The sequence below is a fragment of the Passer montanus genome, unplaced genomic scaffold, assembly GCF_014805655.1.
Source record: "Passer montanus isolate IOZ18808 unplaced genomic scaffold, ASM1480565v1 scaffold44, whole genome shotgun sequence".
NCBI lineage: Eukaryota > Metazoa > Chordata > Aves > Passeriformes > Passeridae > Passer > Passer montanus.
The window spans coordinates 894,934-922,898 of NW_024369262.1; the positions used below are offsets into that span (position 1 = coordinate 894,934).

At 43.1% G+C, this 27,965-nt stretch overlaps 1 protein-coding gene across 7 annotated transcripts in view; it reads left to right on the plus strand.

Moving 5' to 3' along the window:
• The window catches only part of CUX1 (cut like homeobox 1), a 273,426-nt gene that overhangs the window by 155,639 nt on the left and 89,822 nt on the right, over positions 1-27,965 (plus strand). For all 7 annotated transcript variants that reach the window (XM_039720978.1, XM_039720973.1, XM_039720974.1 and 4 more), the window contains exon 9: positions 20,262-20,310. In XM_039720978.1, the coding sequence (XP_039576912.1) occupies positions 20,262-20,310 (49 nt within the window). The remainder of the gene's footprint in view (positions 1-20,261; positions 20,311-27,965) is intronic.

Consider the following 27,965-nt stretch of genomic DNA (forward strand, 5'->3'; position numbering starts at 1 on the left):
GCAAGCCTACGATATGAATTTTTAATGCAGAACTTTATAACATAGCCCTTGCAGCACGGCTGCACTACTCTCTTGAGCTTTCAGATTTAATGCTCTGATGAACAGAGCACAGACTTGGGGCATTCGACAGCAGTCAGAATTAACCCCTGCCTTACCCAGGGTGTAGCACTTCATTTCCCTGTAGATTAACACACGTGGGATGAAGGTTCCAGATGCACCCACACAGCTAGGATTTTGACTCCCAAAATTATCTAGGGGAGGTTTTCCCTCTTTTAATAATGGGAATTTTTGTTCCCTTTTCCTGGGCTCAGCAATGCTGCAGTCATTCTGTAGTGGATAAAAGGATGCTGTCTTGCCCACTGTCTGGGCTCTGATAATGACCCAGCCTCCATGGCCAGAGAGGGAAAAAAGATTAAATCAGCTCTGTAATGCATCATGGAGATGAATTTGCCATAGGTTCCTGCTCTTCCAGATTGGATCATTTAGCTGTTCATGCAGTGGGTCATGATAGTCCATCCAAGGGGATTTTGCTCTGTTTGGAATGTGATCAGATGTGGATGTTCTATTAGTTCATCTCCTGATTTACCTAGCGGGAAGTGGAGGGCCCAGAGGTGGAGAAAAGTAGCCCAAATACTCTTCAGGGCATTAGCACTTGTTTATCAGTGTTGAATTTCGTCTGCTGTAAAGCTGCCTCTTCACCTGACTTGGTTTAGTGTCTGGACTTTTTGCTCTTCTGTAGTTTTGGCAATAATAATTCTGCTTTGCCTCAGTTAATGCTGCAGTGCTGCTCATCAGCTTTGCTGTACCAGTCCTTCACTTCTTAAACAACACCACTCCAATGCATTATGTGGAGGAATATTGCTCTCAAAATCCTCCCCTGTCTCTCTGTAGCCCTTGGGTTTTTCCTGGCTGGTTCTTTTTGGCAGCAATGTCACAGCCTCGTCAGGTACCTCAGCAGGATTTTGTCAAGGGAAAATTTGTATTTGTAGGTTTAACTTTGATAATGAAGAAGGAGCCTGATATATTTAAATTGTGATAGAACAGGTGAAAGCCACAGAGAATTAGCTGGGGCACAGGACAGGCAGAGGTGTCAATGGCATTTGGAGAAAGACTTAGTGAGGAGCTTGTACTCAAGTGCTGTTAAACCATTTGCCTTAAACCTTTGTGAATGAGAAACACGAGTTGTTCTTTCCTGATACCAAAATAAGTACATTTACACTGTGTAATCTTAAATCAGCATCTCAGCCTTGGTGAGACATTTACACATTTGTTTCAGAGGAGGTCTTTTAAACAGCTTGTCTTATTATTATAGACCTAAGATTGGCTTGGCGTCCTCCACTGTTATTACTGACTCACAAGATTAAGGTTTTCAAGGCTTGCTGCTAAATGCAGAGAGATCCTGTTGGTTCATTCAGTAGTTCTAGGTATCTATTAACTTCATTTCTATAAAAAACCACTGGATTTTGGTAGGAATTCAGTTTGAGACTGGCGTATGAAAAGAACATTCCTGTTTTTATTGCTGTAGTGGCAATTAGCTCTACATCTTATTTTTGTTGTGTCAAGCACACTACCTAAACCAAGGGGGATGACTCAGTTGTGCCATATGTGAAAAGGGCACACAGGGTAAGGCCAGACTGCATTAATGTGGGCAGTCTTTCAGCCCTTGGGTAGGAAAGTGGAAGTGCTGTTCTGGTGCTTGCATTGTAGCTGTGAAAATAAAGGTACATAAATAGAAGCACATAAAATGCATTTGCTGATCATTCATTTGGACATCCATTAGGTCATTCTGTGATGAATGGAAATATTCTTCTTTCCTGAAGACCACACCAAAGGAAAAGGATGCAAATGGCATCTGTCATAATATTAATGCTGTGTTACCACTGACTGCCCCATCTTAGGGCACTGGGATGGGCTGTTTTAATAATTGTACCCTTTTTCATTGTTTTACCTGTGTGGTGCTTTATTATGGGAGTCCTCTGCTTTTACTGAGCCAGAGTGGAAATATTTATTTAATGAGCTGTAGACTTTTATACGAAGACAGGTAGAGTTGAGGAACATGACTCATAGGAAGTAAAAAGATGGACAAATTCAATTTAACTATTTCTGTTCCTCACCACAGCCCTTCCCATTTAGGGGAGGGGAAGATTGCAGAGGAGAGGAGGCAGAGTGTCCTACCATGGATTCCAGAGACACCTCTGCCTGATGCTCCCTGTCTTGACCCAAATCCAAGTGATAAGCAAACAGAGACCTTTGGAATGTCTTCACTTGGATTCCTGGATGATCACTGTCCATGGCTTTGAAGGTTGTCTGCATGGCCAGAATGATCTTTTCTTGTTACTGACCCAAGATAAAATGTTGATTTTTTAAAAATGTATTTTAATTTTTCTATTTGCATGGAATCAGAATAAAGTAGCTGCTGTAGTAGGTTATGCTTTTTATTATAGATTTTGATGCTGAGATCTGCAAGATCTAAATCAGGAGGCTTATCTGGACTTGCTTAAACTTGGGGCTCAAGCCAGAATTGATACAGAAATGATTGTTCTACCTTTTAAAATGCAAGTGAGTGCCTGGAATGGCTCATATTTCTAGGGCACAAGTTGGAAATAATTAAATTGCAGCAGAGTACGCGATGTGGGTGTCTTTGAAGAAAGTACTCCTTGGTAATACGCAGCAGCACTTTTAATAACTTCCCTGTCCTGGGCTGGTTCAGATCCATGGAGCCAGTTGGGAAATGTGCATTAGCATTGGAAGTTGCCATCTGAGTGACAACAAACAACTCCTGCTGCTGGAATGCTAACAATGACAAGTCATTTGGTACAGCCATTTGCCAGTTTAATGGCTTAAGCAGCTTAGTTTTAATTAAACAGCAGCTTCTGTGTATGATATCGGGGAAAATAATGTTCTGCTTACAAGTGGAGTTGTTTGGTGTTGTCCCTAACTTGCTGGAGACACCAGCAGCCTCTTTGTTCCAGCATTCAGCCAGTGCATTGTCTGCCAGTTCATATCAGAATTTGTCTGCAGTAGGGCAAGCAAACCCTTTTGGGGTGTGGATGAGCCCTACTCCATTGGTTAAGTGCAAACTCAGCCTTGCCTTAGTGGCAGGAGCTGTTCCTTGGGTGGGAAGAGCTCCAGCCATGGGCTGCAATTCCAGGGGTGGCTCCCACAGAGTGTGGGATCCTTCACCTCTCTGCCATACTCTAGGAGAGATCTAGGGACTGACTCAAAGGGGTAAAATTCCTGCCTCCTGGCAGAGGGTGTTCCTGCCATGAACAAAAAGTGACCAAGTGTTCAAGGCTGGGTTGGAACAGGCCCTGAGCACATGGAAGGTGTCCCTGCCCATGGCAGGGGGTGGGAATGAGATGATCCTTAAGGACCCTTCCAACCCAAGCCATTCCCTGATTCTGTGCTGATCTGCTGTAGGACAAGTGAGGTCTAAACTTGATTTCACAGAGAGTAAATGACAGTCAGGAAAATCCCCATATCCTTCATTCCTTAGAGCCTAGAAAACCCAGTTTTGTAGGACAGTTGTGCTGGAAATGACAATCTTGTCACCCTCAGGAGTCATTTTGCTGGTGGCAGACACAGTTCCTGTTCTGAATCATGCGTCTAATACCTTTCCAAAAAACCTTTTTTAATTTGCAAGGAATATGTGGCGTGGGCTCACTGTGTTCTTTGGCTGATGTTCCTTGCTCAGAGATTGGTGTGCCCAGAACTCTGTGTGGCAGGTGAAGGTCTGACACTTGTACTGTGTAAGATCAGACTTGTAGCATCACGTGTAGACAAGTGATTATCAACAGCCTTGGCTTCAGAGCTGTTCCCTTGGATTTCTGCTGCCTGCAAATGTCAGCCCCAGCACTCACTCCATGTTACCTGCTCCCTCTGTGTGCCAGGAGCTGGGAGCTCCAAGGAAGTAAAGATGTTTTGAAGGAGTTTTCCCACCTTCTTTATTTCTCCTTTTCATTTCCCATCCCTTCCTCTTCAGTCCTCACATACCTTTGAATCAGTGTGGGTGATTTATGCCAAATCTGATGTTACACCCATGTTAACAACAATGAGGCAAGCAGAGGGTTTTTGAGGTTAAGAAGGTAATAATGCACAAGGTTTAGCTCAGTTGTGCTTATTGGGGCAAGTATTGCACATCTTGAATTAGAACCTCTTGAGACTCAATACAGCCTTACACTGTCTGATTTATTTAATCACATTTACATGAAATCAGATATATTCATCAACAGAGAACATCGTGAGCAAATCGAATGAAAGCATTACTCAACACAATTTCTGGCAGGAGAATGTAACCTGGAAGTTTTAGGTAGTAAATAATCAGCAGTTTTGTTGCTTATTCCAGTTTGTAGTCACTTAAATTCATCAGCAGTCTTTCCTTGGCTTTTCATATGGATGAGGTCTGGAAGTATGCTGTGACTTCTTGTGCAAATAGAAAAAAATCACCCATCATGTATCATTCTGATAAGAACAGTAAAGATACAACATTGCTGTTGGAATCATGCAGGTATCTGACACTCCCAAATTGGGCATTATTGGGTTTTCATCATCTTGGTAAATCAAGGACATGTTCTTGTCACCAGTCACCAAAGGAAGATATTACAGAGCCCTTCTTCATGTCGTGTGCTCAGAGCTGATGTTATAAAGCAGTTTATCCTTCCTTTCCCAGAGCTATCTACTTTTAAGGGCTTTGTTTTGCACACTGCTGCAAATACATTTGCTGCCTGCATTAGTCATTTACAGTACTTAGGTCCTGTAACTATTAAATTGTTAACATTTGGAGCCAGCTATAATTATCTTTTATTAGTAGTAGTATTAATGGACATAGTGCTTTCTTTCCTCTCTGGCTTTCCTGAACATTTGAGGGGTTTTTAATGTATCTTACACTGAAACAGCACCTTTGATCCTGTTTAGACAGTTTGTTTTCTTATCTCTCTAAAATGCTCACCGAGAATTTTTTGTCTTCATGAAATTTTTGCTTCCTTTGGATGTGCAAAATGGATATCCCAGGGAAAAATACATGGCAAAGCTTTGGTCCTGCAGGATCACCACCTTCCAGGACTGCTTTAAACAAGAGCTGCTGTGGCTGCACACCGTGTGAAGCAGCTCTATAAACTTCATGCAAATCCCAATTTCTGTAATTCCTTGTTGGGTTGGAACCCTAAAACAATAGAGGAAAGTGTGGTTACCAAGTTCAATCACTGGCTATTCTACTAAATGTTCTTTTTATCCATGTTCTGGATCAGAAGAGGGAATTTTCTTCCACTTTTATGTAAAAGGGTGGAAGCCCTTAGTTTATTGGTTTTTCTGGTGCCTTTCTTGAACTTTTCCATACCTGAAACCATAAAAACTAGAGGTGCTTGGCTTCAGCATTAACGGCACTCTTTTCCTCAGTGTTTATTTTTGGGTGGGGAAGCTGGGGGAGAGATGATCCTGTTGGTGATGTTGTTCACATCTGGGGGAACATCCATGTACAGGCTTTGCTTTGAGCTTCTGATGAAATCCCTGTGGATCTCGGGGATGGAGGAAGGCTCTCTCTCAGCTGTGCCATGGCCAGGCAGGCTGCAGTGCTATCAAGTGAGCTCTGTGCTGATGGTCCTGATCAGTGATTTTCTGTGTGTTCTGCAAATTCCTGCAATTCCACTGGTTATTGCTAAGAAATCACAGCAATAACTGTGAAAGGCAACCAGTCATAAACTGCAAATGTGCTGTACTAATGTTCCATCCTTTGATGGAAAACTCCAGGTAGTCTGCAAGTTAGAAATGAATGCTGGAGATCCCCTGGTGCACAAGCTCTGGCTGGGACTTGATCCTTTTAACCCTGAGGATTTCTGTCCATAGGACAGCAGTGGCTCCTTTGCTTTCCTCTATTTAATGTCTTTGTACTGTCATAGTTGTTGTAGTTTTAAATATCCAATATGGTGGTGTTAAAGCATGTCTGAGCAGCTTAACTCATCAGAAAACCATTTCAGCAGGGGGCTGGTAGCTGATAATGGGTGTACTTTTGCCCTCCTCTCTAAAACACAGTGGCCACTAAATATAGCAGCACGAGCTATTTTTGATTATGTAACATCTCTATCTGTCTGTACTCTGATTAAATAATCTATTTTCTTGGCAAAGGAGTGCGAGTTCATTTTCTGTTATTGATCAACACCATATTTTAGCTGTGATACAGATGACTTATTTGTCTTGCTGCCTGTTGGATTGATTTCTGTCACTGCCTTGCCATCAAGGGAGCTGGCAGTGGTGGGACCTGCCAGGCACGTGCCTGTCCTCACCCAGGGCAGTGTTTAACAATCCTTCTGTGCAGTGTATGGTGGATCAACTTAACACTTTTTGTTACTGTTTTTCAGTCCACATATTGTCTGGCGTCTGTATGAGCTAAACTTTTATTATTTATCATTTACACTCACATTGTCTCTAGTTAATTCCTGATCCCTTGCACCTTCTACCTCCATAGCAGTGGGACTAAGTTTAGCTGTATTCAGTACCCTTAAATAACCTACATGGCCAGGGCCTGTAGAAGACTTAATTATTGACCATTTCTTGGAACAAATTTAATAAAAAACATTCCTGGGTTAAATTCATGAGCCTTACAATGTATTTGTGCATCCTGCCCATAGAGACCTCTCCTCCCACACCTTTTATTTCAGTCATAACTGAAATAAACTCCTGCAGAAAGCTTCAGCCCATGGCTTGGGAAGGTGCTGCAGCTGCAGGCAGCAGGAAAGGTGATGAGGAAGGAGACAGAGCCAGAGAGCCCCATCCTCAGGGTTTGCAGAACCCTGGAGGAGCAAAGTGAGGTTCCCTGGAGTAATGATTTACCACCCAGAGCCATAAAGGGAAAACAGCAGAAGACTAAACCCGCTCTTTTTGGGAAGTTCGAAAGTTTTACACACTCAGCCCAGGAGTGCTGGCACAAGCTGTGTGCTTTGGGAGAGAAGGGGGAATTGCCCTGCTCCATGGCTGTGCCTGCTCTCAGCTTCCTGCTCCAGGAGGGCCCAGCTGAAGCTTTGGCTCAGACCTGGGGCAGCACAGAGCTGGGCAGAGCTGCCAGCCCTGAGGAGCTGGGTGCAGGTGGGACAGCAGAAGGGTTACAGGTGACCTTTACACCTCCCCAGGCCCAGGAGCAGCAGGGGCAGTGTTTGGCACTGAGGGTCTGAGCAGGCTGAAATTACTCACTGAGCAAATGCTGGGTTTGTGGCCCTGGGAGCTGCTGGTTGCAGAATTAGCCCTGCAGCAAAAACCAGGCAAATCCAAAAGGTTGGTTGGCATTTCCTTACTTCCCTTCTCTCCTACAGCTGTTTGTTTATGTAGGAAGGATGTTTTTTCATCCACTCAGGGATTCTGCTGTAGTAGAAATGTTGAGGAATTGTCATTAGCAACACAAAACTAATATTTCCAGTTCCAACTCCCCTTCTATAGAAATACTAAATCTGTTCTATTAACTGTCAAAACAGAATAATCAAATAGTTCCTTACCATGGAGTACAGCATTAGTCAAGCCTGAAGCTGTTTTATTTCAGCAGCATTTTAAAGTCTCAACAACTGTTGAAAGGGAAATAAAGAATTTGAAAAGTATTTCTGCAAATAACATTTTAAAAGGGTAAATTAGAAGATCATGCTCTGCTGTCCTCCAAGGGCTTGCAGTCATACCTGGTGTTGCTGGGGTTTGCCATGGAGGACTATTTAAAGTAATTTTGCTGTCTAGTTTGGATTCTGTGTAGACAGGCAATCTGTCAGTCATATTAGTGAGCATCCCTCACAATCCAATACAACTGGATGCTAAAGTTGGAGAAAATTGAGCAGAGTTAAATATTCAGCAGTGATGTGAAAATAAAACCTGCTGGCACTGGAGGCTCAAGAAAAGCTCCAGCACAGCCAGAGGTCAGTGCCAAATTGTCATCCAGCTCCTTGACCTACTCCTGGGAGCTCTGGGGCTGAGCCTGCTTTTTGGGTGTCCCACAGAGTGAAGGGAAAGGAGAGAGAGGGAGCAACTCCTTCATCTGAAGCCCAGGAGGTTGTCCTGTGTCTCAGGAGCCTGCCCTCATGAAGTGATAATGAACTTGTGCAGGTTTGGACAGCACCTGCCTGTTCTCCTTGCCCTGGTGTGTTTTCCCTGCTCTGTGGTCTCACATTCCCTCCTTTTGTTTCCTTCTGCCTGTTTTTTTTTGTTTGTTTGTTGTTTTTTTTTTTGCTGCTTTGTCAGTGGGGTCAGCAAGATTGATGCTGTTGATAGCTCTGAAGTGAAGCTGCAAAGTGCTGACATGATTGCCATTTGACAGGAGTGGTGTCTCCATTCAGAGCAAAGCTGGGACAAATTGGGAAGAGAGAAAACCATATTGGTAATTGAATACATTATTATAAAGACAGCAATCATCCTGGTTGTTAATCTTCAGCATAGCTCCTGGGAAAAGTAAAACCTACTCAAAATATAGAATAAACACATCTCTATCATGCTTTTTGCAATTTTCATTCCCTTTATTGAATAGAAGGACATCAGCTGCCTTTATCAAAGACCATGTAATGCTATTTTCAATAGCCAGAAGCAAATATCTTGCTTGAGGAGCTGACAGAGAATGGGCACATCACCTGTGTTCACTTCTAAGCCAAGAGCATCTAAAGCACTCTCCAAATACATCTCCCAGTTTAATGCTGTGTTACTGCAGTCAGTTTGCACAACATGAATGTCCTTTAAACTGAGAAAGGCAAAAGGTTGCATTTTAATGCAGATTCCATCCCTAAATAATGCCCATAAACCACTGTCCAGGTGCTACAGGTGGTTTGACAATGAAAGCAGCATATTGTTGTATTTGAGTGCCTGTTGGTTAATGTGCTTGGAGGCATACATCAGCAGCTTGGTAAGAAATAGTAAATTGGAGATTATTGGCCTGGTGGACACATTCATTGTGTTTCCTGGCAATAAATCCTTCAAAAGGCTGTGCAGGATGTTGTCTTACACTCCACAGCAGCAGTCCCAGGTCAGACTGGGTAAGGGCACAGATAATTCAGTGAACTCAAGCATTTGGGCTGTGATTGGAACAGGTCTGCCTTCCCCTTTTTGGGGTGGGAGATTCCCCCTGACCCCTGTTCAGCTCCCTGGGGGATTGCTCTGCTCCCAAAGGCAGGAGCTGGGGTCTGTCACTGCTCTGCTGGGATGCAGTAATTTCCCTTTGATCTGTGTCTGTGCAGTGACACCTGTACACAGAATTCTGGCTGTGCTCTTGTTTTCAAACTGACTTAAAGCTCTTCTACTGAGTATAAACTGGAGGGAGTCAGAGAAAAGCTTTTATGGGTTCTTACAGTGATGGACAAAGACACAGAATAAATAAGGGGAATAAGGGCAGAAGTCAATCAATACCTAATTTTTCCAAATTACTGAGCTCCTCAGCTCTCTCTGTGGTTAAGGAGGAGATGCTGAGTGTCTCTGGAAAGAAGCTCCTAAAGATTAATCTGGAATATGAATGTTGATACAGTAAAAATTCTGAACAGTCTCCAATTTTTTGAGGTTGTTTGTGCTCTAAAGAAAACAAACATACAGAAATCTGTGATTTTGGCAGTGGTGTAGAATGAGGGAAGATTGTTCATTTTGGGGTTGTAACTGCTCAAAACCTAAAGGAATATTTCAAATGTGACATGGTGATTCTAATAAAAACAAAACAAAAATAAAAATAAACAAAACAAAATAAAAGCAAAAAAAAGCCAGCAATCCATCCCATATCCTTGACATTTGTGCTTATTTTACACATTGTAACTGCAGTGATATTATTAAGTAAATTTAAATATTTGTGTGTATTTTTAGAGGATCTTTAATCAAAGCACAGACAATTCTTCCTGCTGATTCTTCAATCTAAAATATTGCTATTCCAATAAAAGAGAATGACACTTAAGATGCCTGCAATTAAGATTTCTAATTTTGGCTAAATCATCTATTTTAATTTCATAAGTAAAAATAGGTAAATTATTGCAGGGTCTTTATTTTCCAAATATCAAACTACTACTACTTCCACTATTATTATTACTACTTCTACTGTTATTACTATTATTACTATTATTAAATATTGTATATAAAAATAAATTCTATTTATTTAGGTAGTTGGAGAAAGAATTGTAAAAGAGATTATAGAAGTTGTAGAAGCAGAATTAATAAGATTTGTTCTTTTAAGAAGTTTTTATTTTATACTTCGTTATACTTATTTTTTCAAGTAAAATTAAAAAAAAAAAGGCAAATTGCGAAAACCTGTCAGGTTCTGCTGCTGTGTCCTGGGAGTAGAGCAGCCTGTTTGTGCATCCACAGCCCTGCAGGACCACAGCCTTTATCCCAGTTTCCAAAGGAAATGGAGCTTCCAGGAGCCTGTGCTCTGTTTCACTGCCAGCCTGCTTGGAGCTCATCAGTTCCCCTCCTAAATTAACTTGGAAGCTGCTGATTGACTTCGGCAGTAATTAACAGCATTAGAAATCCCCGGCAAGGGGAGCTCTGGTGGAGCTTGTAGGAGCTGGGGATGGGAGAAAAAGCAGGCAAAATTACCCATTGGAGGGCTGCAGGTTGATCAGCCACGTCTTCAATCTGTATTTCCTACAGTTTGTGGGTGGGAGGTGAGGAGGGGACATTCACGGGAGAGGAGAGGGGACATTCAGGGGAAGCAGCAATGGGGGGCAGCTAAAAAAGCCCAGATGGCACAGCTGATATTGTTACAGTAGGTGCTGTCTAAACAACTTTATGGGAACAATCCATGGGAAGCCGGGCTTTGTTTGGCCTGGGCCTTGGGGAGGATGTTTTTTATCCCTGACTCACCTCCAGCAGCAGCACCTCAGGAAGCAGCTCTGGCTGTCAGGTGAATCTGCCCCAGCAGAGCTGCTCTGTGCAGGGAGGATTTCCTCACTGCAGGAATCCCACAGACTCAGGCACAAAAATGGGGCAGAACCCACCTGACTCCACTACTTCAGAGGCTGCTCCTTGGTTTCTTACAGCAGCTGGTTCAAAGCTGCTTTTTGGAGTAAATCACTGTCACCCAAGTCTGTTAAATCTCTCTCAGATGATGTTTAATTGGGGAGCAAATTAACTGCCAGCTGAAGCTCTGTGAGCAGACTGCTCAAATGCTCAACCCTGGCAAGGGGAATAATCACCCAGAGATCAGGTATGGACCCAGAGCCTCCATGTCCCCACCTGCCCTGCAGGAATGTGTTCTGGAAACCAGGGAGGTGCAGGGCAGCTGGGAAGGTGTCAGGATTCACACATTTGGGAGTAAAGTGAACTAAGTTACCACTAATCATGTCCCAAAATGACTTGCAAAGGATGAACCAGGGTTTCTGCCAGTGTGCACCACAAACCCACCAGTGGAATAAGTGGATGGAGAAGGATCCAGTGTCTGGTGTGAGATGCACATTTGTCCTGCTTGTGTCAGGATCAGAAAGAACTGAGGGGAGGAAAAACCTAGGAACCAGCGAGGAACTTGCTTTGTGTATGAGGAGAGCAGCTTTCCTAATAGAAAAACCTCTAAAGCTGAATCCAAATGTTTGGATCCTTGGGAAACAATGATTTCATCAGCAAATCTAACTACAGTGTACCCAAAAGACCCCAAATGAGGACAGTTGCAGGGAACACAGGGTATAACAGTGCTGTGATTTATAAGGCTGCTGATTTCCCACATCTTATCAGCTGACTATAACACTGGTTTGTATATTTGTTATCTCCATTCCGCATTGTGGTATGGGTGGATAAATAGAAATACCATGGAGGCGACAGGAAACAAAACAAAAATAATCAAACATGTTTATCACTAGAGCATTAAAATGGCTGCTGTGGCAGACACCAGATGAATTATGCAATACATAACTTAATTCTCTGGGCCACAGATGTTTCATTTTTCCTGCAAGAAGCTGATTGAACCTTGAATGACAGTTTCAGGCAGTCTTTGATTGCTCTGTGGGTCACATGCTTGATATGACCTGCATTTGAGTTGCTTTCTACATGCTGTTGCTTTATAAAACATGTAAAATTGACATCGTGTTGGCTGCTCAAGGCCAAGTCAGGAGTAATTCCATGGGTTTGATATGCTGTGTGTGCAAGGAGGGGAGAGGGAAGGGTGTCTGTGTTTAAATTCTGGTGTGTTATTGAATCAGCTGAAGTCAGGAGAGGGGAATTGCAGAAAGCTCTTTCAATTTGTACCATGAGGCACGAGGAAATTGGGAGTTTGCTGCATCCATGTCATCTCACGTTGTCAGGAAATTCTGTCACATCAGGAATGGCTCCTGCTTCCCAGGGCAGGCTGGCAGTGCTGGGAATGTTTGTCTGAGTCTGAGCACAAACACTTGGCACAACCTGGAGGTTTTGTTCCCCACCCCGAGGACTCCATCCTGCAAATCTGCTGGGCTTGTGCTGCTGCAGCACCTCAACCTCAGGGCCTCAGTGAGGGTGGGATTCTGCCATAAATACATGAAAAATTAAAGATCAGAATGTTCTTCCTTGCTGTTCTCCATGTCCATAAAGGCAGGTCAGAAGGATCACAGCAGAGTGGAATTGCAGGGTCTCTGCTTGTGTCCCAGTGCAGCCCCTGCAGGAGAATCTGCCCACAGCTCCAGGGGTTCCAGATTTCCCACCAGCTCCCTCAGGAGTTGGTGGAAATGGATTTTTAGACAAGATTATTTGTTTCTGCAAATTTCAGGTGCAAAAATTGTCCTAAGTTTCAACACCTTCTTTGAACTCCTCTGTGGCCCAAAGGATTGGGACCAGTGCTCTGAGATGGGAGGAAACCAAGAATGATCCTGATCTGGACACTCCTAATTTCTGACTTCAATGCTTCTCACAGGGCTTTGCAGGGTGAAGCAAAAGCACACTGTTAAAGAAAAATATCTGATCAGGAGAAAAAGGATTTATTGCATTTCTTTTCCTTTTTGTGATGGGCAGCATGATTGCTGGTCATGGAGTTCACAAGAGATCTGTTCTTAGGGAGAGAATAACACAATGAGAGCTGAGTAAGAGGTTTTTTAATGAAGGGTTAAACAGTCTGGGGAGCCAAAATTCATACTGGCCATGGTGCAACATGTGCAAATATGTGCCACATAAGAAAATAGGATTGCCATCAAATAAAAAAGATGGATCATCTGTTTATATATTGGGTTGTTTTTTGGGTTTTTTTAATCCAAGCAATACATCTTTTCTTTTTTCCAGCTGCTTACATTAAGTGTTCTCTGGTTTGCCAAGTGTGCCAAGGTTGTGTGTGTGTGACACTGTGGGAATTACAGCTCTGGGGTGCTGTGAGTTGATGTTGTCTGTTACATATAATTCTTATTTTTCCTCTTTGCCTTTTATTGAGCATATCAATTAGTGTCAGTCATATCAATTTCTCTCCAGAAATGATTAAGAAAACACTGATGATCTTTAGAACATGCTCCCTTGTGTATCACTGGAATAAAGCTGATTTCTGTTGCCTTTAAAACTTTCTAATTACAAACATAATTGTTTTATCCTTGAAATCCTGACTTAAAACCTGAAGAGGAAACAAAGTGTTGTGCAGATTTTCTTGGAAATCACTCCCCATATGGAGTGAAAGATGTTTTATTCTATAGGGTCTTTTCTCTCGAGAGTTTAAGATCCTTGTTTTGTCGGGGTATTGCTCAGTATTTTGGGCTTTATAAGCAGTTTCTTTAAACTTTTTCAGTATTTGATATTGAATATTTGAATACTTGATACCTTTCACCTGGATTATTTGGAGATCATAGCTGCAGCTGGTTGGCTGGGTGATCCTGGTGTGTTTAATGAGGAATCTTTCCTGAGATTTATTTCCCCAGCCTGGATCCGTGCGTGGGGGCGGCGAGAGGAAACCAGGATGAATTCTAATAAAACAACAAAAAAAGATGGGGAAAGCCTTGGCTGTCTCTGCTTTTTGCCAAGGGAGGAACTTGATTTAGTGCAGGGTGTCTGCACAGAGGGGTCTGGGCAGTGTCCAGTGGACATTTCCCACTCCCAGATTAGTGCAGATGACGTTGGGTGTGATCACCGGAGCACCTGAACCCAGCCTGCCTTTGATCTCTCCATTTAAAGCCTCCAGTCTCTCACTGCTTAGCAGAGAGGGGACTTTTTTTCCTTCAATTGAGTTCCTAGGAAAGGAAACACCCAGTTCATTACTGAACTTGGTGGATTTATGAATCCCTGAACAGAGAAATTCTTTTACAAGAGGCCTGGATTTATATGACACTGGAAAAAGGATTATCTGATCTGAAGATCCTTAGAGGGTTGCTCTGAAAGAAAATATTAACCTATAGCTCTTGCAATTTGAAAAGTAGATTTGAGAACTTAGCACTAAAAGGTGTGTGACATCTTCCCCTTTGGCATCTTATACTAAAATCACTTTTTATTTTGTTCTTTGTACAAACCTTCTGCCTATTATTCCATCTTGTAGTGGCAGTAAAGGTGAATTTATCCTGTGAATTTACACTGTGGATGTTTGTTGGATTGGAATAATTATGAATTCTAAAAAGCATGTAAATGTGTCTACAGTGATGCTCATAAAGTGTCAAAAAATAAAATGAGTTGGTTTTTTCATATTACCTTCCTTTGGAGGCTTTCTAAGAAAGTGTTTGTTGGTTTTTTCTTTCCTAGAAATTAGGCAACAAATCCTGGGCACCTGGGCAGGTCACTGAGGAGCAGGGATTAGATGAGGGCATCCACAGCAGAGCTTAGGAAGTGGTTTGGATGTGGGTAGGGAATTTGTCTTCCCTCTGCTTTGCTTAAAGAAGAAATAAAATTGAATATTCAAATGCTGGAATGCTCTTGTGCCCTGAGTGAATGCCGTGATCATTGGGCTGCAGGCGATTCTGCCATTGTTTAGTGATCCGAAATTGCTTCCTAGAACAGGGAACCTTCCCTGATAAAAATTTCATTGAAACCTGAAAAAAATTCAGTGTGCTGCCTTTTGCTCTTTTTTTTTTCTTTCTTTAAATGCTTTGGCCCCTGTTTTTCTTTTCTTCCCTTCCCAAATATCCCAAATAACCTCATATTTTTTGCCTTGTGCTGGCCAAGTGCTGGGTTACACTGCCTGTAATTTTAAGAGGCTGAGCTGTTTACCTAATTTGGCCAAAAATCTGCTCTGTGCTGATCACAGATATACGTTACAAGGAGGATTTTTCTTTTTTTTTCCTTAATTAAACATAAATGCACATTAGTTGATAATGTCTGCTTTTAGTTTGAAATTGCCTGCGTAAATGTTTGGGTAATTAGAACATTTTAACAAGCCCCACTGGCTCCATATACCGTTTGCTCTGACTAGTAAACTTTTACATGTTTTTAAAGAAAACAAATGTGTGGGAAAAAAATGTTGTTTGTTTTTTGCCAAACCAAAGTATTAATCTGCCCTGGTAGGGAAGTTTCTTGGCCACGCCACTGACTGCAATTTCCAAAGTGTCATCTATATTTTTCAGTCCTTCCATGTATAAAGAATCCAACAGCAGTTTCCTTCAAGGTTGAGTAAGTTTGAATGTTTAGGGGGCTGTAGCCACAAGATTTGGCAAACCATTCACTTGTCATGTTAATAAAAAAGGAATTGTTTCTGCCTCTTTAAGCTAGTAGCTAAATGAAGGGCTTGGATCAACTGGATTTTAATCATGAAGTCCAGATTCTTCTTGCTTCACGTGAATAACTCTGTGGTGTTCAGGGTTTTCATCTGATTTAATTTTATTTAGAAGAGGAACTGAGCTTCTTCCCTGTTACCAACCCTTGAATTTGCTGACTTGTTATGCTCTTCAAACCTAATCGGTTTTCTTGATCTCAAAATGAAAGTCGAGCCTCTCTGCACTTTTTATTTCCCCAAAGCAATTGAATTGAAAAGTGGGGTGGTTTGGGGTTTTTTTCCAGCTCCTTAAGTTGTTTTTTATAGATGGCATGTTAGCTTTGAGGGCTGTTTCATGACTGGTAAAAGCTTATACCTTGTAAAATCCATAGCTTTTAATGCATTTTGTTTCTCACTTCAAACACAGTACCGAGAGAAGAAATAATAGAATATTTCATGGTCGTGCTGTTCCAACAGTTCAGATTCTTTTTACGTGGTGATGCTGATTTTGTAGCTCCAAATGCTTGGGCTTAAAATTTGATTTCCTAAATTCCTTAGTCTGAAAATGTTGAAACCTAGAACAAGCTGTAATACACCCTGAAGAACTGTCTTGCTTCCATGATTACTTTTCCTCTGCCACAGAGATTACAAGAAACTGGATCAGATAAATGATTATATTATCTGTGGAATGCAAAAACACTGGGTAGATAGCATTTATTCCTGAAAACAGCTTTTCCCCACTCTTTTTCTCATGATCTGTGTTGGTGTTTACAAAGTATCACCCTTTACCAACCCTGAGTAATGTTGGGTTGCAATTGGAAATCTGGTGTAACCCAGCAGAAATATCAGTGTATTTTAGCAAAATATCTTCTTGTTATTAATTACCCTTATTCTCTGTATTTGTCTGAAGAAAGAACTTTTCTCCTTGCCTTCATCCCTTGGGGTGATGGGGAAATTGAGATACTCATGAGGAGCCGAGGAACAAAGAAATTAAAAAGTGAAATAATCAGATCTCTGGTTCTTAAAAGTCAGCTTCGTTCACATGGGTGACTTTGGTCACAAATAGATTCTGGGTATCCCCAAATTTGTTGATTAGGTGAAGAAATTCTTCCCTGGGAGGGTGGGCAGGCCCTGGCACAGGGTGCCCAGAGCAGCTGGGGCTGCCCCTGGATCCCTGGCAGTGCCCAAGGCCAGGCTGGGCGGGGTTTGGAACCACCTGGGACAGTGGAAGGTGTCCCTGCCATGGCAGGGGTGGAACAAGGTGATTTTCCAAAGTCCTTTCCAAGTTTCCTTCAAGATTCCCTTCAGATTTTCAGTGCAAGCCTGCAGGACAAGCCCAGAGCTGGATGATGCTTTGCCTGCCAAGTTGTTCCATTGAAATAAAGAGGAATATTGAAACAGGAAGGGCTGAAAATGAGCAAATGTAGCAGAGAGTGAATACATCAAAAGTGACCTGTGTGGGACTCATTCAGTGAGCCAAGCAGAGCTGCCTCGTGCCTGACAGGTCTGAATTTGACACAGTCCTTTGTAAACAATAAATCAATGCAGGTTGTTTCTGTGAGTGCATAAAAGGTGTGAGAACTGTAATTTATTTTATAATAAATACTTGTGCTAAGCAAACAGTGAGTGCAGCTATTAGAGACTTTCTCAAATAAGTGATTTTAGGCTGCTGAGTGCCAGCTACTGATGTGATAGTCGAGCTTTTAAAATGAAAAGCCTGAATTCCTTTTGAAGATTCTCCTGAATGCTGTTGACACTTGTGCTAGGAAAGAATACAGAGTAATTTAATTCATTACTTTACTTAAAGGTAGCGTTTATGGTTGCAGCATTACCCTCCATCTGTGTGCAGACTCTAGGCTGGAGGTGTTTATTTGAATTTTTTAGAGGTGTTGCATCCTTTTATTAGGTGTACTGGAAAGCTTGGGAGAAAAAAATGTAGGAGGGAAAGGGGAGTTCAGGATCAGTCAGCTGGTGTGTCTGATACAAGGACAAAGGGACAATTTTGCCTTTGGCTACAGTTTGACACTTTACTGGATTCAGTCAGAATTATCTGCGCACACTGAAGGGCACAAATGTCATTTTTATGGCATTCTATATCCTCAGTTGCTTTTTTTTTTGTAATTGGCTGTGTATCCCAGTGCTGTAATAGAGCTCTTAAATCCTGACCCCGGCCAAAATGGGACACAAATACCAGTATTAATATTTCTCTCCATTTTAAATGCAGGGTTGAGTCTTTTTACCTTGTTTTTCCAGCACCATCTTGTGTTTCCCTGGCAGCCACCCACCTTTCCTCTGGCTCAGGGTGCTCCTCTGCTTTGCTGCTCTTGTGCCTCTCTCCCCTTGCTCCAGTGGCCTTGGATATCCCTCTGTTCCTTGCCTTGCTCCTCTGTCTTCTCCAGTTTCCTGACCTTTGGCTCCCCTTCCCTTGCCCCTTTCAAGGTGGCTGAAGGTCCTTGGATTGTCCAGACTCCCTCTCACTTCCCTCCCTTCCCACTCATCTTTTCTCCATCAGAGTCATCTTCCTTTCTGCCAGAAAAAAAAAGTTTCCCTGGCTGAGCTGAAACCCCAAATTCTGCAATCTCCCTCTCTCAATCCCAGGGGTTTTTGCTTCCGAGTCTGTCACTCCTCCCAGGGGCTGTGTTGTTCCAGACCTCTGGCTGATACCTGGCACCCCCGTTTGGGTGGAAATGCAGGGATTTCAGTGTTCTCCCCACCCTCCAGAGAAGGAGAGGAGCTGCACTGGCTTCAGCTCAGGCAGCGTGCTGGGGTGGGACATTCCCAGCTCTGCTCTGTGACAGAACCCAGACATCATTTACTGGCTCCATATAACCTGAGGCATTCACACATAAATTGAGCCCGAATGCAGAAGCTTACATAAAGAGGATCCTTAAACTATCCTGGCTAAAAATATTTGTGAAATGCTGGGAAGCATCTTTTTAGTGTGTTGGGATGCTCTCTTCCCTCTTGTCTCTAGTACAGATATACAGTGGGGTCACTTGTATGAGCTTTGGGACATCTTTTTCATGTGAAATACTGTCATTTCCATAAGTGGGTTAATAAGTTTTTTTGGGCCTGGAGTCTAAAACAAAAGATGTTTCACAACTGCAGAGGCTAAAGAGATGGAAAGTGTTATTGCAGGCTGATGTTAATGTGCCTGGGTCAGTCTTGTGGCTACTCCCTTGAATCCTTTTTGCCCAGGCAGTGGTTGTTCAGTTCAGTAAGTAATGACCATTATTTATTATTAATTCAAAACATGGTGTGCAGGATTTCTGCCCAGTGTGAGAGCACATTAGCTTCTCCTGCATAAGAAAACACATGTTAATCTGTTTTCCATTATTGTCCAAAAGATCTTTTCAGAAGCCAGTTCATGTTGCCCCAACAACATTAAAGGCTGTAATTAAAAATCATTTTCCATTAATTTATATACATGCACATTTACTTATTATGATCTTTTGCTGCATTTCCCTAAGTGTACACCCAAAAGCCTAAAATGCTGTTGAGGATTAAGTCAATATTCACTGTAATGATCCAGTGTGGAGTGTGCCAGAACCCTGATGTACTTCAATTAACCATCTTTCCTAACAAACACCTGCACAGGGAAATGGATCTTCTGTGAGAATCAGCAGAAAAACAAACCCTGACTTTTCTGCATGGGCAGAGGAAGGGAATTCCAGTATTTCACAGCTTTTACTGATAATGATCTGCTACAGATTAAAAACAAAACCCAGACATTATGGTGTTGGCAGATTGCAAAAGGACTTGCTGGTAAAGCTGCTGTTCAGAGGAGATGAGGATAGTGTTTATTGCTTCCATATGGTTCAGGCATACAAGACAGGCAGAATGTCTGGGGAGAATAATATGTCTTATTATATTGATACAGAACATTCTTTAGGGCTGTCAGCCCTTTCTCCTGGTGCCTTTCCCAGGTGAGAGCCTGAGTGGGAAATATTTGCCCATGATTGAGCATGAAGATAAGAAAAGATTGCTTAAGGATTGGCTCCATTTGTGTGAGTGAAGTATTAGAAATGCTGATTTTTAAGGGGTCAGGTCTGGGAGCTGCTCCCTAACACAGGGATCTGAAGGATCTCTTTTTTCCTTGACTATTTGTATGGTTTTCAACCCTTTGACTTTCCAATTCAGCTTTGCAAAGTGCATTAGGAGTCTAAATTTAGGGTTTGATAAATTCATGTCAAAAAACCCTTCCTTTCCACACAATGTAAAATTGAATTTATTGGTCTCTTTGACCTCTTGATATTTTTTTTTTTAGCCAAATTAAAAACCAAACTTCTGGGCACATTGAAACAGAAGGGTAGCTGGTTGCTTTTGTATATGTGGGGAGTTGACTGAAGAACTGCAGTCTTTGACTTCTCCATAATTATCACTTGGGAAGCACCTTTACACATTGGAAAGATGACACTTCCTGGAATTTTGGGGAGTAAGACCTTCAAAGATCCAATCCATATGCCCAGATATCAATTTTCCTATTGCATTGCAAAAAGGGGGACAGGCAAAGAAATTAGAGATTTTCAGAGTGGTCCAGAAAACTCCAGAGGGTCTCACCAGTCAGGAGATAAGCTGCCCAGTGCTACTGTGTTCTTTTACAAATCAATATTGACAATAAATATTGGTGTTTGTGTGCCTGTTGCTGTGCCTGAGCTCGTGCAGCAGCCGTTCTCTGTGTGGTAACAAAACTTCTGCTCTCTCCTTCTCCCAGGGCTGATGAAATCGAGATGATCATGACAGACCTTGAAAGAGCCAATCAGGTAGGATTTCAAATGAGTCCCCCATAAAACTCTAAGTGTGACTTTGATTATTCTTTTTAAATTCTCTTTTGGATTTCATGACAGTTATTTTATATGCATTTTGCAGTCATAACTGTGTGGAGTAAGAAAATATGCAAATTTTGAGCAAAATACAGCTCTTCAGGGATGCTCTGTGGGGATTGTGTGCACAGTAGAGCAGTGCTTGCCATATATTTACCTTCTAATAATTTAAACTTACATTTCCCACTGTAGTTATTATTGGCTTTATGTTTCTAAATCCATCATGTTGGCCCCTACTCAGACATGCAGGTGAATGGTTTGCCCAAATTAAGGAGTCTCTGCCCTGTGGCTGTGGCAGGACTGCAGGTTTGGGGACTTCTCCAGACTTTTTTCCCCCCTTCCTTTTCTGCTGTGTTTTATTGGCCTGTTCATTTTTAGCAAGGGTTGGATCAGACTGTTCTTTCTGTGCAGGACCACAAAGAAACTGCCATTTGCTCCTGCAGATATTAATTTGGGCTGTGAAATGTCTCCCTGGCCACCCCTCCCAGTGCACACACTCCTGGCACGAGTGGCAGAAATACTGAGTTTTAACAAACCCAAACCCACCAGCCTTGCAGAGAACCCTTCTGGGTGGGTGAGGGAGTGAGTGAGTGAGTGAGTGAGTGAGTGAGTGAGTGAGTGAGTGAGTGAGTGAGTGAGGTGGTGGAGGAGATGTCTATGGATTCCGTGACAATGGAAATTCCACAAGCCACTGGCTGCTGGTTTCACAGAGGAAAACCTCAGGATTTGCTTATCAGTGAGCTTCATTAATCCTGCTGCCAGGTACCACCAGAGATTGCAATCTTCAATCTCCCAGGCTACGGATTTATAATCCAGCTGAAGTTTGCCTCAGAGCAGCTCCCTTCCAGGGAGAATATGGCAGCTCCTTCCCCTCCCTGGGTCCTGCTGTCAGCAGTGGTTGTGTGAGCCAGACCAGGTCACTGATCCTGTTGAAAATGCACCCCCTGCTCCAGCTGCTGTTTTGTTTTGTCTTTTCCCTTTTGCCAGATCAGCTTTCAGCCCCCACACTCCCTGCTGCAGCTGTCAAGTCTGCAGCAAGTGCTGCTGGCCTTTGTATTAGTTCTTGGAAAACCGGAAAAATACAAATCACGGAACCATTTCCACTGGAAAAGCCCTCCAAGAGCACCCAGTCCAACCTTCACCCAGCACTGCCAAGGCCACCACTAACCCACGTCCCCAAGTGCCACATCCACAGGGCTTTGCAATCCCTCCAGGGGTGAGGACTCCACCTGGGCAGCTGTGCCTGGGCTGGACACCCCTTTCAGTGAAGAGATTTTCCCTGATATCCAACCCTTGGAGCAATCTGAGGCTTTTTCTTTGTGTCCTGTCACTTGTAACCTGGGAGCAGAGCCCAGCCCTCACCTAAAGCCTCCTTCCAGGGAGTTGTAGGGAGAGAGAAGATCCCCCCTGAGCCTCTTTTTCCCCAGGCTGAGCTCTCTCAGCTTCCTCAGCCACTTTTAGTGCCCCAGACCCTTCCCCAGCTCCATTCCCTTCCCTGGACACACTCCAGAATCTTAATGTCTTAATGAAGCCAAAATCATATTTGTAAGTTGTTGAGTTGATTATTTAGTCAGTAAAAGCAAACTGGTGTTTGTGCAGTGGGTTTTTAGTTCTGTCAAAGAACTTTTGTAGACAGCATTAAATATTTATGAAAGTGCTAGTAATTATTTGAAAATATGTAGACTTTTTAGAAATGATGTAGGTGTTAAAAATGTTTTGATAGAATTATTTTGTGATTTTTGCAAAGGCAGTTCATTTTGCAGTGATTTAACCAGTAGCTGGGTTTTTTTCCCCCTCAGTCTAAAGGGGGCTGTAGTTAAAGAACAGTATTTCTGAATACTTCATTGCCTCCAAAAATTGATTATACCTATTTATCTAGAAATGCTATTTTTCTATCTAACTAATACAAAGCTGCAATGTAGGCTGGTTTGTTGTTGTTTTTTGTTGGGTTTTTTTTACTTCATTGTGGTGTTTTTCTTATAATTAGGTAAAATTTACAACTGCTTATGTGCATAACCCTTAGTTTGGTTGTTGTTCTGCACAATCTGCCTGTACATAAAAGCAGCATGCTGTTCATCTGAGCTGTTGGAAGGCCAGAGGAGGGGATTCTGTCTCCCTTTCCCCATCTCCCTCTCCTCCTCCTCCCCCGTCTGGCTGCTCTGGCACCTGGGGATCCCTTCACTGAGGGTTCACTGAGCTCAGCAAGTGCGGGAAAGCCTGGATTTGGGATGAAGGGCTTGTTCTCTGTGGGTTTAGCAGCTTGAGGCAGCTCAAAAAAACATGGGAGAAACCACAGCACCCAAATCACAGAATCATGGAATGGTTTGGGTTGGAAAGGACCTTAAAGCTCATCCAGTCCCACCCCCTGCCATGGGCAGGGACACCTTCCACTGTCCCAGGCTGCTCCAAGTCCAACCTGTCCTTGGATGCAAGGGCAGCCTCAGCTGCTCTGGGCACCCTGTGGCCACCCTCACAGCCAGGAATTCCTTCCCAATATCCCATCCAGCCCTGCCCTCTGGCAGTGGGAGCCATTCCCTGTGTCCTGTCCCTCCATCCCTTGTCCCCAGTCCCTCTCCAGCTCTCCTGGAGCCCCTTTATGCCCTGCAAGGGGCTCTGAGCTCTCCTGGAGTTTTCTCTTCTCCAGGTGAGCATCCCCAGCTCTCCCAGCATGTTCTCCTCTGGAATTGCTCCAACAGTTGCATGTCTTTGCTGTGCTGGGGCCCCAGGAGGGACACAAAGGGACACAAAGGGACTCTGTGGCCCTGCAGGAGCTGCAGAAGGGAAGGGCAGGTTCACCTGCAGAGGAGCAGGAGCTGCTGCAGGGGCTCAGCTTGTTTGCTGCCCATAGACTCTTTGCCTTGTGTGATGCTTTACCTTTATAAAGCACTTTGATGAGTTATAGCTAATCTCTGTAGCAGCAATTCCTGTGTTTTACCTCTTCATAGCTGAAAAAAAAAATACTGGAAGAAATTAAATCTATTGCACAGGCCAGAAAGTGAGTTTGCATCAGGCTGAAGTGTTGCAATTGCAGAAACAAGTACTTAACCTAATTATGTATTTAATAGTTAAATTAACATTTCCTTTTACCATTTCAGTAAGTGCTCATTCCCCATTATTAAGGCTACCTTTAAAGAGTAGTGCTCAGCACGACTCCTGCTTTGCTCAGGACTGCCTTGCTGATGTGGATGTGATGTTTTGCTGCTCTGGAATTAGGACTGACCCAAATGACTGGGATTCAGAGCACAGATTTACATGTTTCCACTAAAAATATGGGAAAAAGAAATAGGTGTAAACTTTTTTATATATCTGACCTTTCTTGAAAATGCCTTTGCCAGTTATGTCCCTTTTTCAATCCAGAGCTGGCACTTCAGAACTTCCCTTGCTGTTCCTCTCTGGCTCCTGGGAGTTGGGGAGAGCTTTTCCCTCTCCAGGGAACAGGGATGTGCCCCCTGACCTTGGTCCAGGGGTCCATAAAAGTGATCAAATCCACAGGGACAGAGCTGATGTTGTGGCTCCCAGCCCTGTCCTGTGGGTGAAGCAGGGACTTATCTTCAGCTCCATCACCTCTCTTCTCCCAATGTTTTTTCTCACTTGGATCCTCAAGTTTTTTCATGCAGGAGCTTTCTGGGCTACTTTGCTTAATACCAACCCCAGAACAAATTACTGGCTCATCAGAATAATTGCCTTTAAATGCCAGTGAGCTTTGCAATTTTCTGCTCAGAGAGAGGGAGGGGTAGTGACCACAAAGCTCCCTCCCTCTCCATTGTGTCATTAGCACAAGGTGTAAACTGAATTTTCCCACAAAACATAACAGTGAGAGAAATTAATCCTTCACTGGGTGTTGCAGATGAGGAGAGGTGACAGCCCCTTTTTCTCAGCTGCTCATCCAGGTGCTCAGTGCCATTAATCCACAATCTTGAGAGGGGCTTTATGGCAGGCTGCTCCATTCTGGCTGGCAGAGAGGGTGACATGGCTGTCACCCTTCCCTTGGAATGTCCTGAGAGGGTTTTTAGTATAAAAAAGGCAAGAACAGTGCATTAAATGTCTGGTCCAGCTGCAGCTGCCTGGAGGGGAGCTGTTAGCTCCTGCCATGGAGCTTTAGGAGGGGTGTAGGGTCTGAAGCCAAAACCCCCTTTGGTTTCATGGGGAAAGGTGCAATTCCATCATGTCCAGGCTCAGGAGAGCCAGGGTGCAGAATCTCTGTCCATCCCTGGCCATCTCTGTCCATCTCTGGCCATCTCTGTCCACCCCTGTCCATCCCTGTCCATCCCTGTCCATCTGCCCACCCCTGTCCATCCCTGTCCATCCCTGTCCATCTGCCCATCCCTGCCCATCTCTGTCCATCCCTGTCCATCTCTGTCCATCCCTGTCCATCCCTGTCCATCCCTGCCCATCCCTGTCCACCTCTGTCCATCCCTGTCCATCCCTGTCCATCCCTGTCCATCCCTGCCCATCCCTGTCCATCTCTGCCCATCCCTGTCCATCCCTGTCCACCCCTGTCCATCTGTCCATCCCTGTCCATCTTTGCCCACCCCTGTCCATCTTTGCCCATCCCTGTCCATCCCTGTCCATCCCTGTCCATCCCTGTCCATCCCTGTCCATCCCTGCCCATCCCTGTCCATCTCTGTCCATCCCTGTCCATCTTTGCCCATCCCTGACCATCCCTGTCCATCCCTATCCATCCCTGTCCATCTCTGTCCATCTCTGGCCATCTCTGTCCACCCCTGTCCATCCCTGTCCATCCCTGTCCATCTGTCCATCCCTGTCCATCTTTGCCCATCCCTGTCCGTCCCTGTCCATCCCTGTCCATCTCTGTCCGTCCCTGTCCGTCCCTGTCCATCTTAGTCCATCCCTGTCCATCCTCTGCTCATCCCCAGGGCTGTGGGACTCTGGCTCAGCTCCACTGAGGGCACAATAAAGCCACATACAATAGGAAGGGCTCCTTTTCACTTTATTAACCCAGCAGCTCAGTGACAAAACTTGATAACATAACCCAGAGTTCCCCCTGCATTTCCATGAAGATTTAATAATGCTGTAGTTTGGTGAAGGGACTCGTTTTATTAAGATTTCATTTTGCACAATAAATCACTGCATATTTTCTGATATGCTACGAAGTATAAGAATAAATAATTAAAACTAAACTACCCGTACTTGTCAAAATAAATGATTTATCATAGTTTGGGATACAGCATCTTTGAATTTTTTATTGTTTGATTCCCAGAATATTCTAATTTCCAATCAGGGAAGTTAATGAAGCTCCAGTATACATTTCTGCATTCACAGCAGTTACAGTTGTGTGACTGTTTATTTTAGACAAATATTTATGGTTAGCACTCTCCTGTACCTTTTCAAGTTTACACCTTTCCAGTGTTTATGGCAGCAAAGTCACGAATCTTTTGGGATGACAAATTTCTTCAAATGAATTATTGTTCTGTTCATCCAGGAACCTGGAATCATCCAGTTGTGCCTGAGAAAAAGAGGTTTTTGTTGAGAAGAATAATTCCTAGGTTGTGAAAACAGAAATATTTAAATATATTTGAATATTTAAATATATTATCTTTAATATAAATACATTTTAATTTTTTTAAATTACAGCTGGGCTCATTTTAAGGTTTTAATACTGAGTCTGAATTTGTGGCTTTGAGTCATTGATGTGTCCAGATCTCTTTTCTGCCTTTACACATTGATCGCATGGTTAAAAAAAAATAAATCTAATGGGCTTTGTAATTTGAGCTTCCTGCAAAGAAGAAGGTACTTTTTCACTTTTAAAATAAAAAGAGAAGAACTTTGGTTGGGGTTGTTTGCTCCTGGGTTATTGTATTTTAATCTGAAAGAAGAGGAAATTGATTTGAAAAGCAGACTCAAGTATAGGTATCCTTAGATTCTGAGAGTGGTAAGAAAAAGAAAACATGAGACTTTTTTTTCTTCTGTTATCCCTTTGGAAAAGCCAAATGTTTTCATTGGTTTTCTTTCCATCTTCACAGTACTGATAGTGCTCCCAGATTTCTAGTTCTTATTTTTTCTGGGGAAAGAAAGTCAAATATAGAAACTTCTAATAGCAATAAATCAAGAAAAGTGTACTTTCTAAAATATAGCAGCTTTTATTAAAGAATCTAGACTGGATCAATATCATTTATTCCACAGAAACGTAGTGTTGGGTTTTAAAGTCTGTAGAGGAAGAGTTAGTGAATTTAAGCAATTTTTGGAGCCAAACTGCCACTAAAATACATAAAACAGTGTCTGCTATAAAAGTAGAAAGAAAACCTCACCAGGGTGTTTTAGCAGAAATGCTGCTCTCAAGATTATTTTTTATTTCCTTGTGTGTGGCACCTTCCTGTCTCCAACAAATCACATTGGAAAATGGTTCCAAAAGATATTCCTGCTAAGTGAGATTGCCATAAAATATGTATGTTTTTGAGCAGCAGATGGAATAAATTCCCCTTTTCACTCAGCAGCACAAGTGCAGCACAATACAGGATGCTCGGGGGGGTTTGCTGTGACCAGCACAGCCCTGATGGGGCATCCTTGGCTTTGCACTTCCACGAGGAAGGGAATTCATCCTGCTCCAGTCCTGCATTGCACCGAGGCTGCCACAGACCCTGCCAGAGGATTTGCTTTGATTTCTGACTCCCTTGGCAGTGGACTGGGTGCTTTCTTTGTGTGCCATCCTCTGGAGAATTGCCCCATCCTTGGAATTGCCCCATCCCTGGAATTGCCCCATCCCTGGAACTGCCCCATCCCTGGAACTGCCCCAGGCCAGGCTGGAGAGGGCTTGGAGCACCCTGGGATAGTGAAAGTGTCCTGCCCTGGCAGGGGATGGAATGAAATGAGATTTAAGCTCCTTCCCAGCCCAAATCCATGGATCCAGTTAAGTTACACTGCTTCATGGCAGATGAAGGAATTCACTTAATCCTGGGATTTCACTGTCTGTAAAATAGGAATAAAAACATTTACTTTGCAAAGGGCATTTGAGATCCTTGCACGGAGAAGTTCTGGATAAAGGCAAAATATGGTTAATATTATTTTCATGCAAACATGGGTTTCCTGCAAATGCCTGGCTATCAGCTGGGAATACATTTATCTGGCAGCCTTTCAGCACACAGAGGAAAGTGCAATAGCCTGAAGACAAGAATGAAGACAACCCAGCCTCTTCTGGTTGGTGGAGTTTTTTCTCTTTTTTTCATATATTTCTCCATTGTTGGAAAAAATAGGTGCCAGAGCCCTGAAAAATCTTTCATGTCCCTGATGTTCTGCTAACCTTGCTGAAGTTCTGTGGAAGTTAGGGCCATCTAAAGGTTTTATAGCAAATTTTTCTATCTGAAAAGTTAGGAAATTAAAGCACATTGAACCAGTGTGTTTTAATTGATGCTGTACTCCAAGAAACACAGCTTCTGCAGCAGCTTGCAAGTCTGAATGTCAGCTCCAAGCGTGGTGATTGCTGCCATAACCAGGCTCATTAACTGCAGCAGAATTACTTGTGATAATACCCCCTCCTCGCCCATAGGAAGATTTTCCCACATACAGCACTGAATTTAGCATGGAATAAGGAAATAGAGTTTGGCTGGTGGAACTTTAAGGGAAAGGTTATACATTTT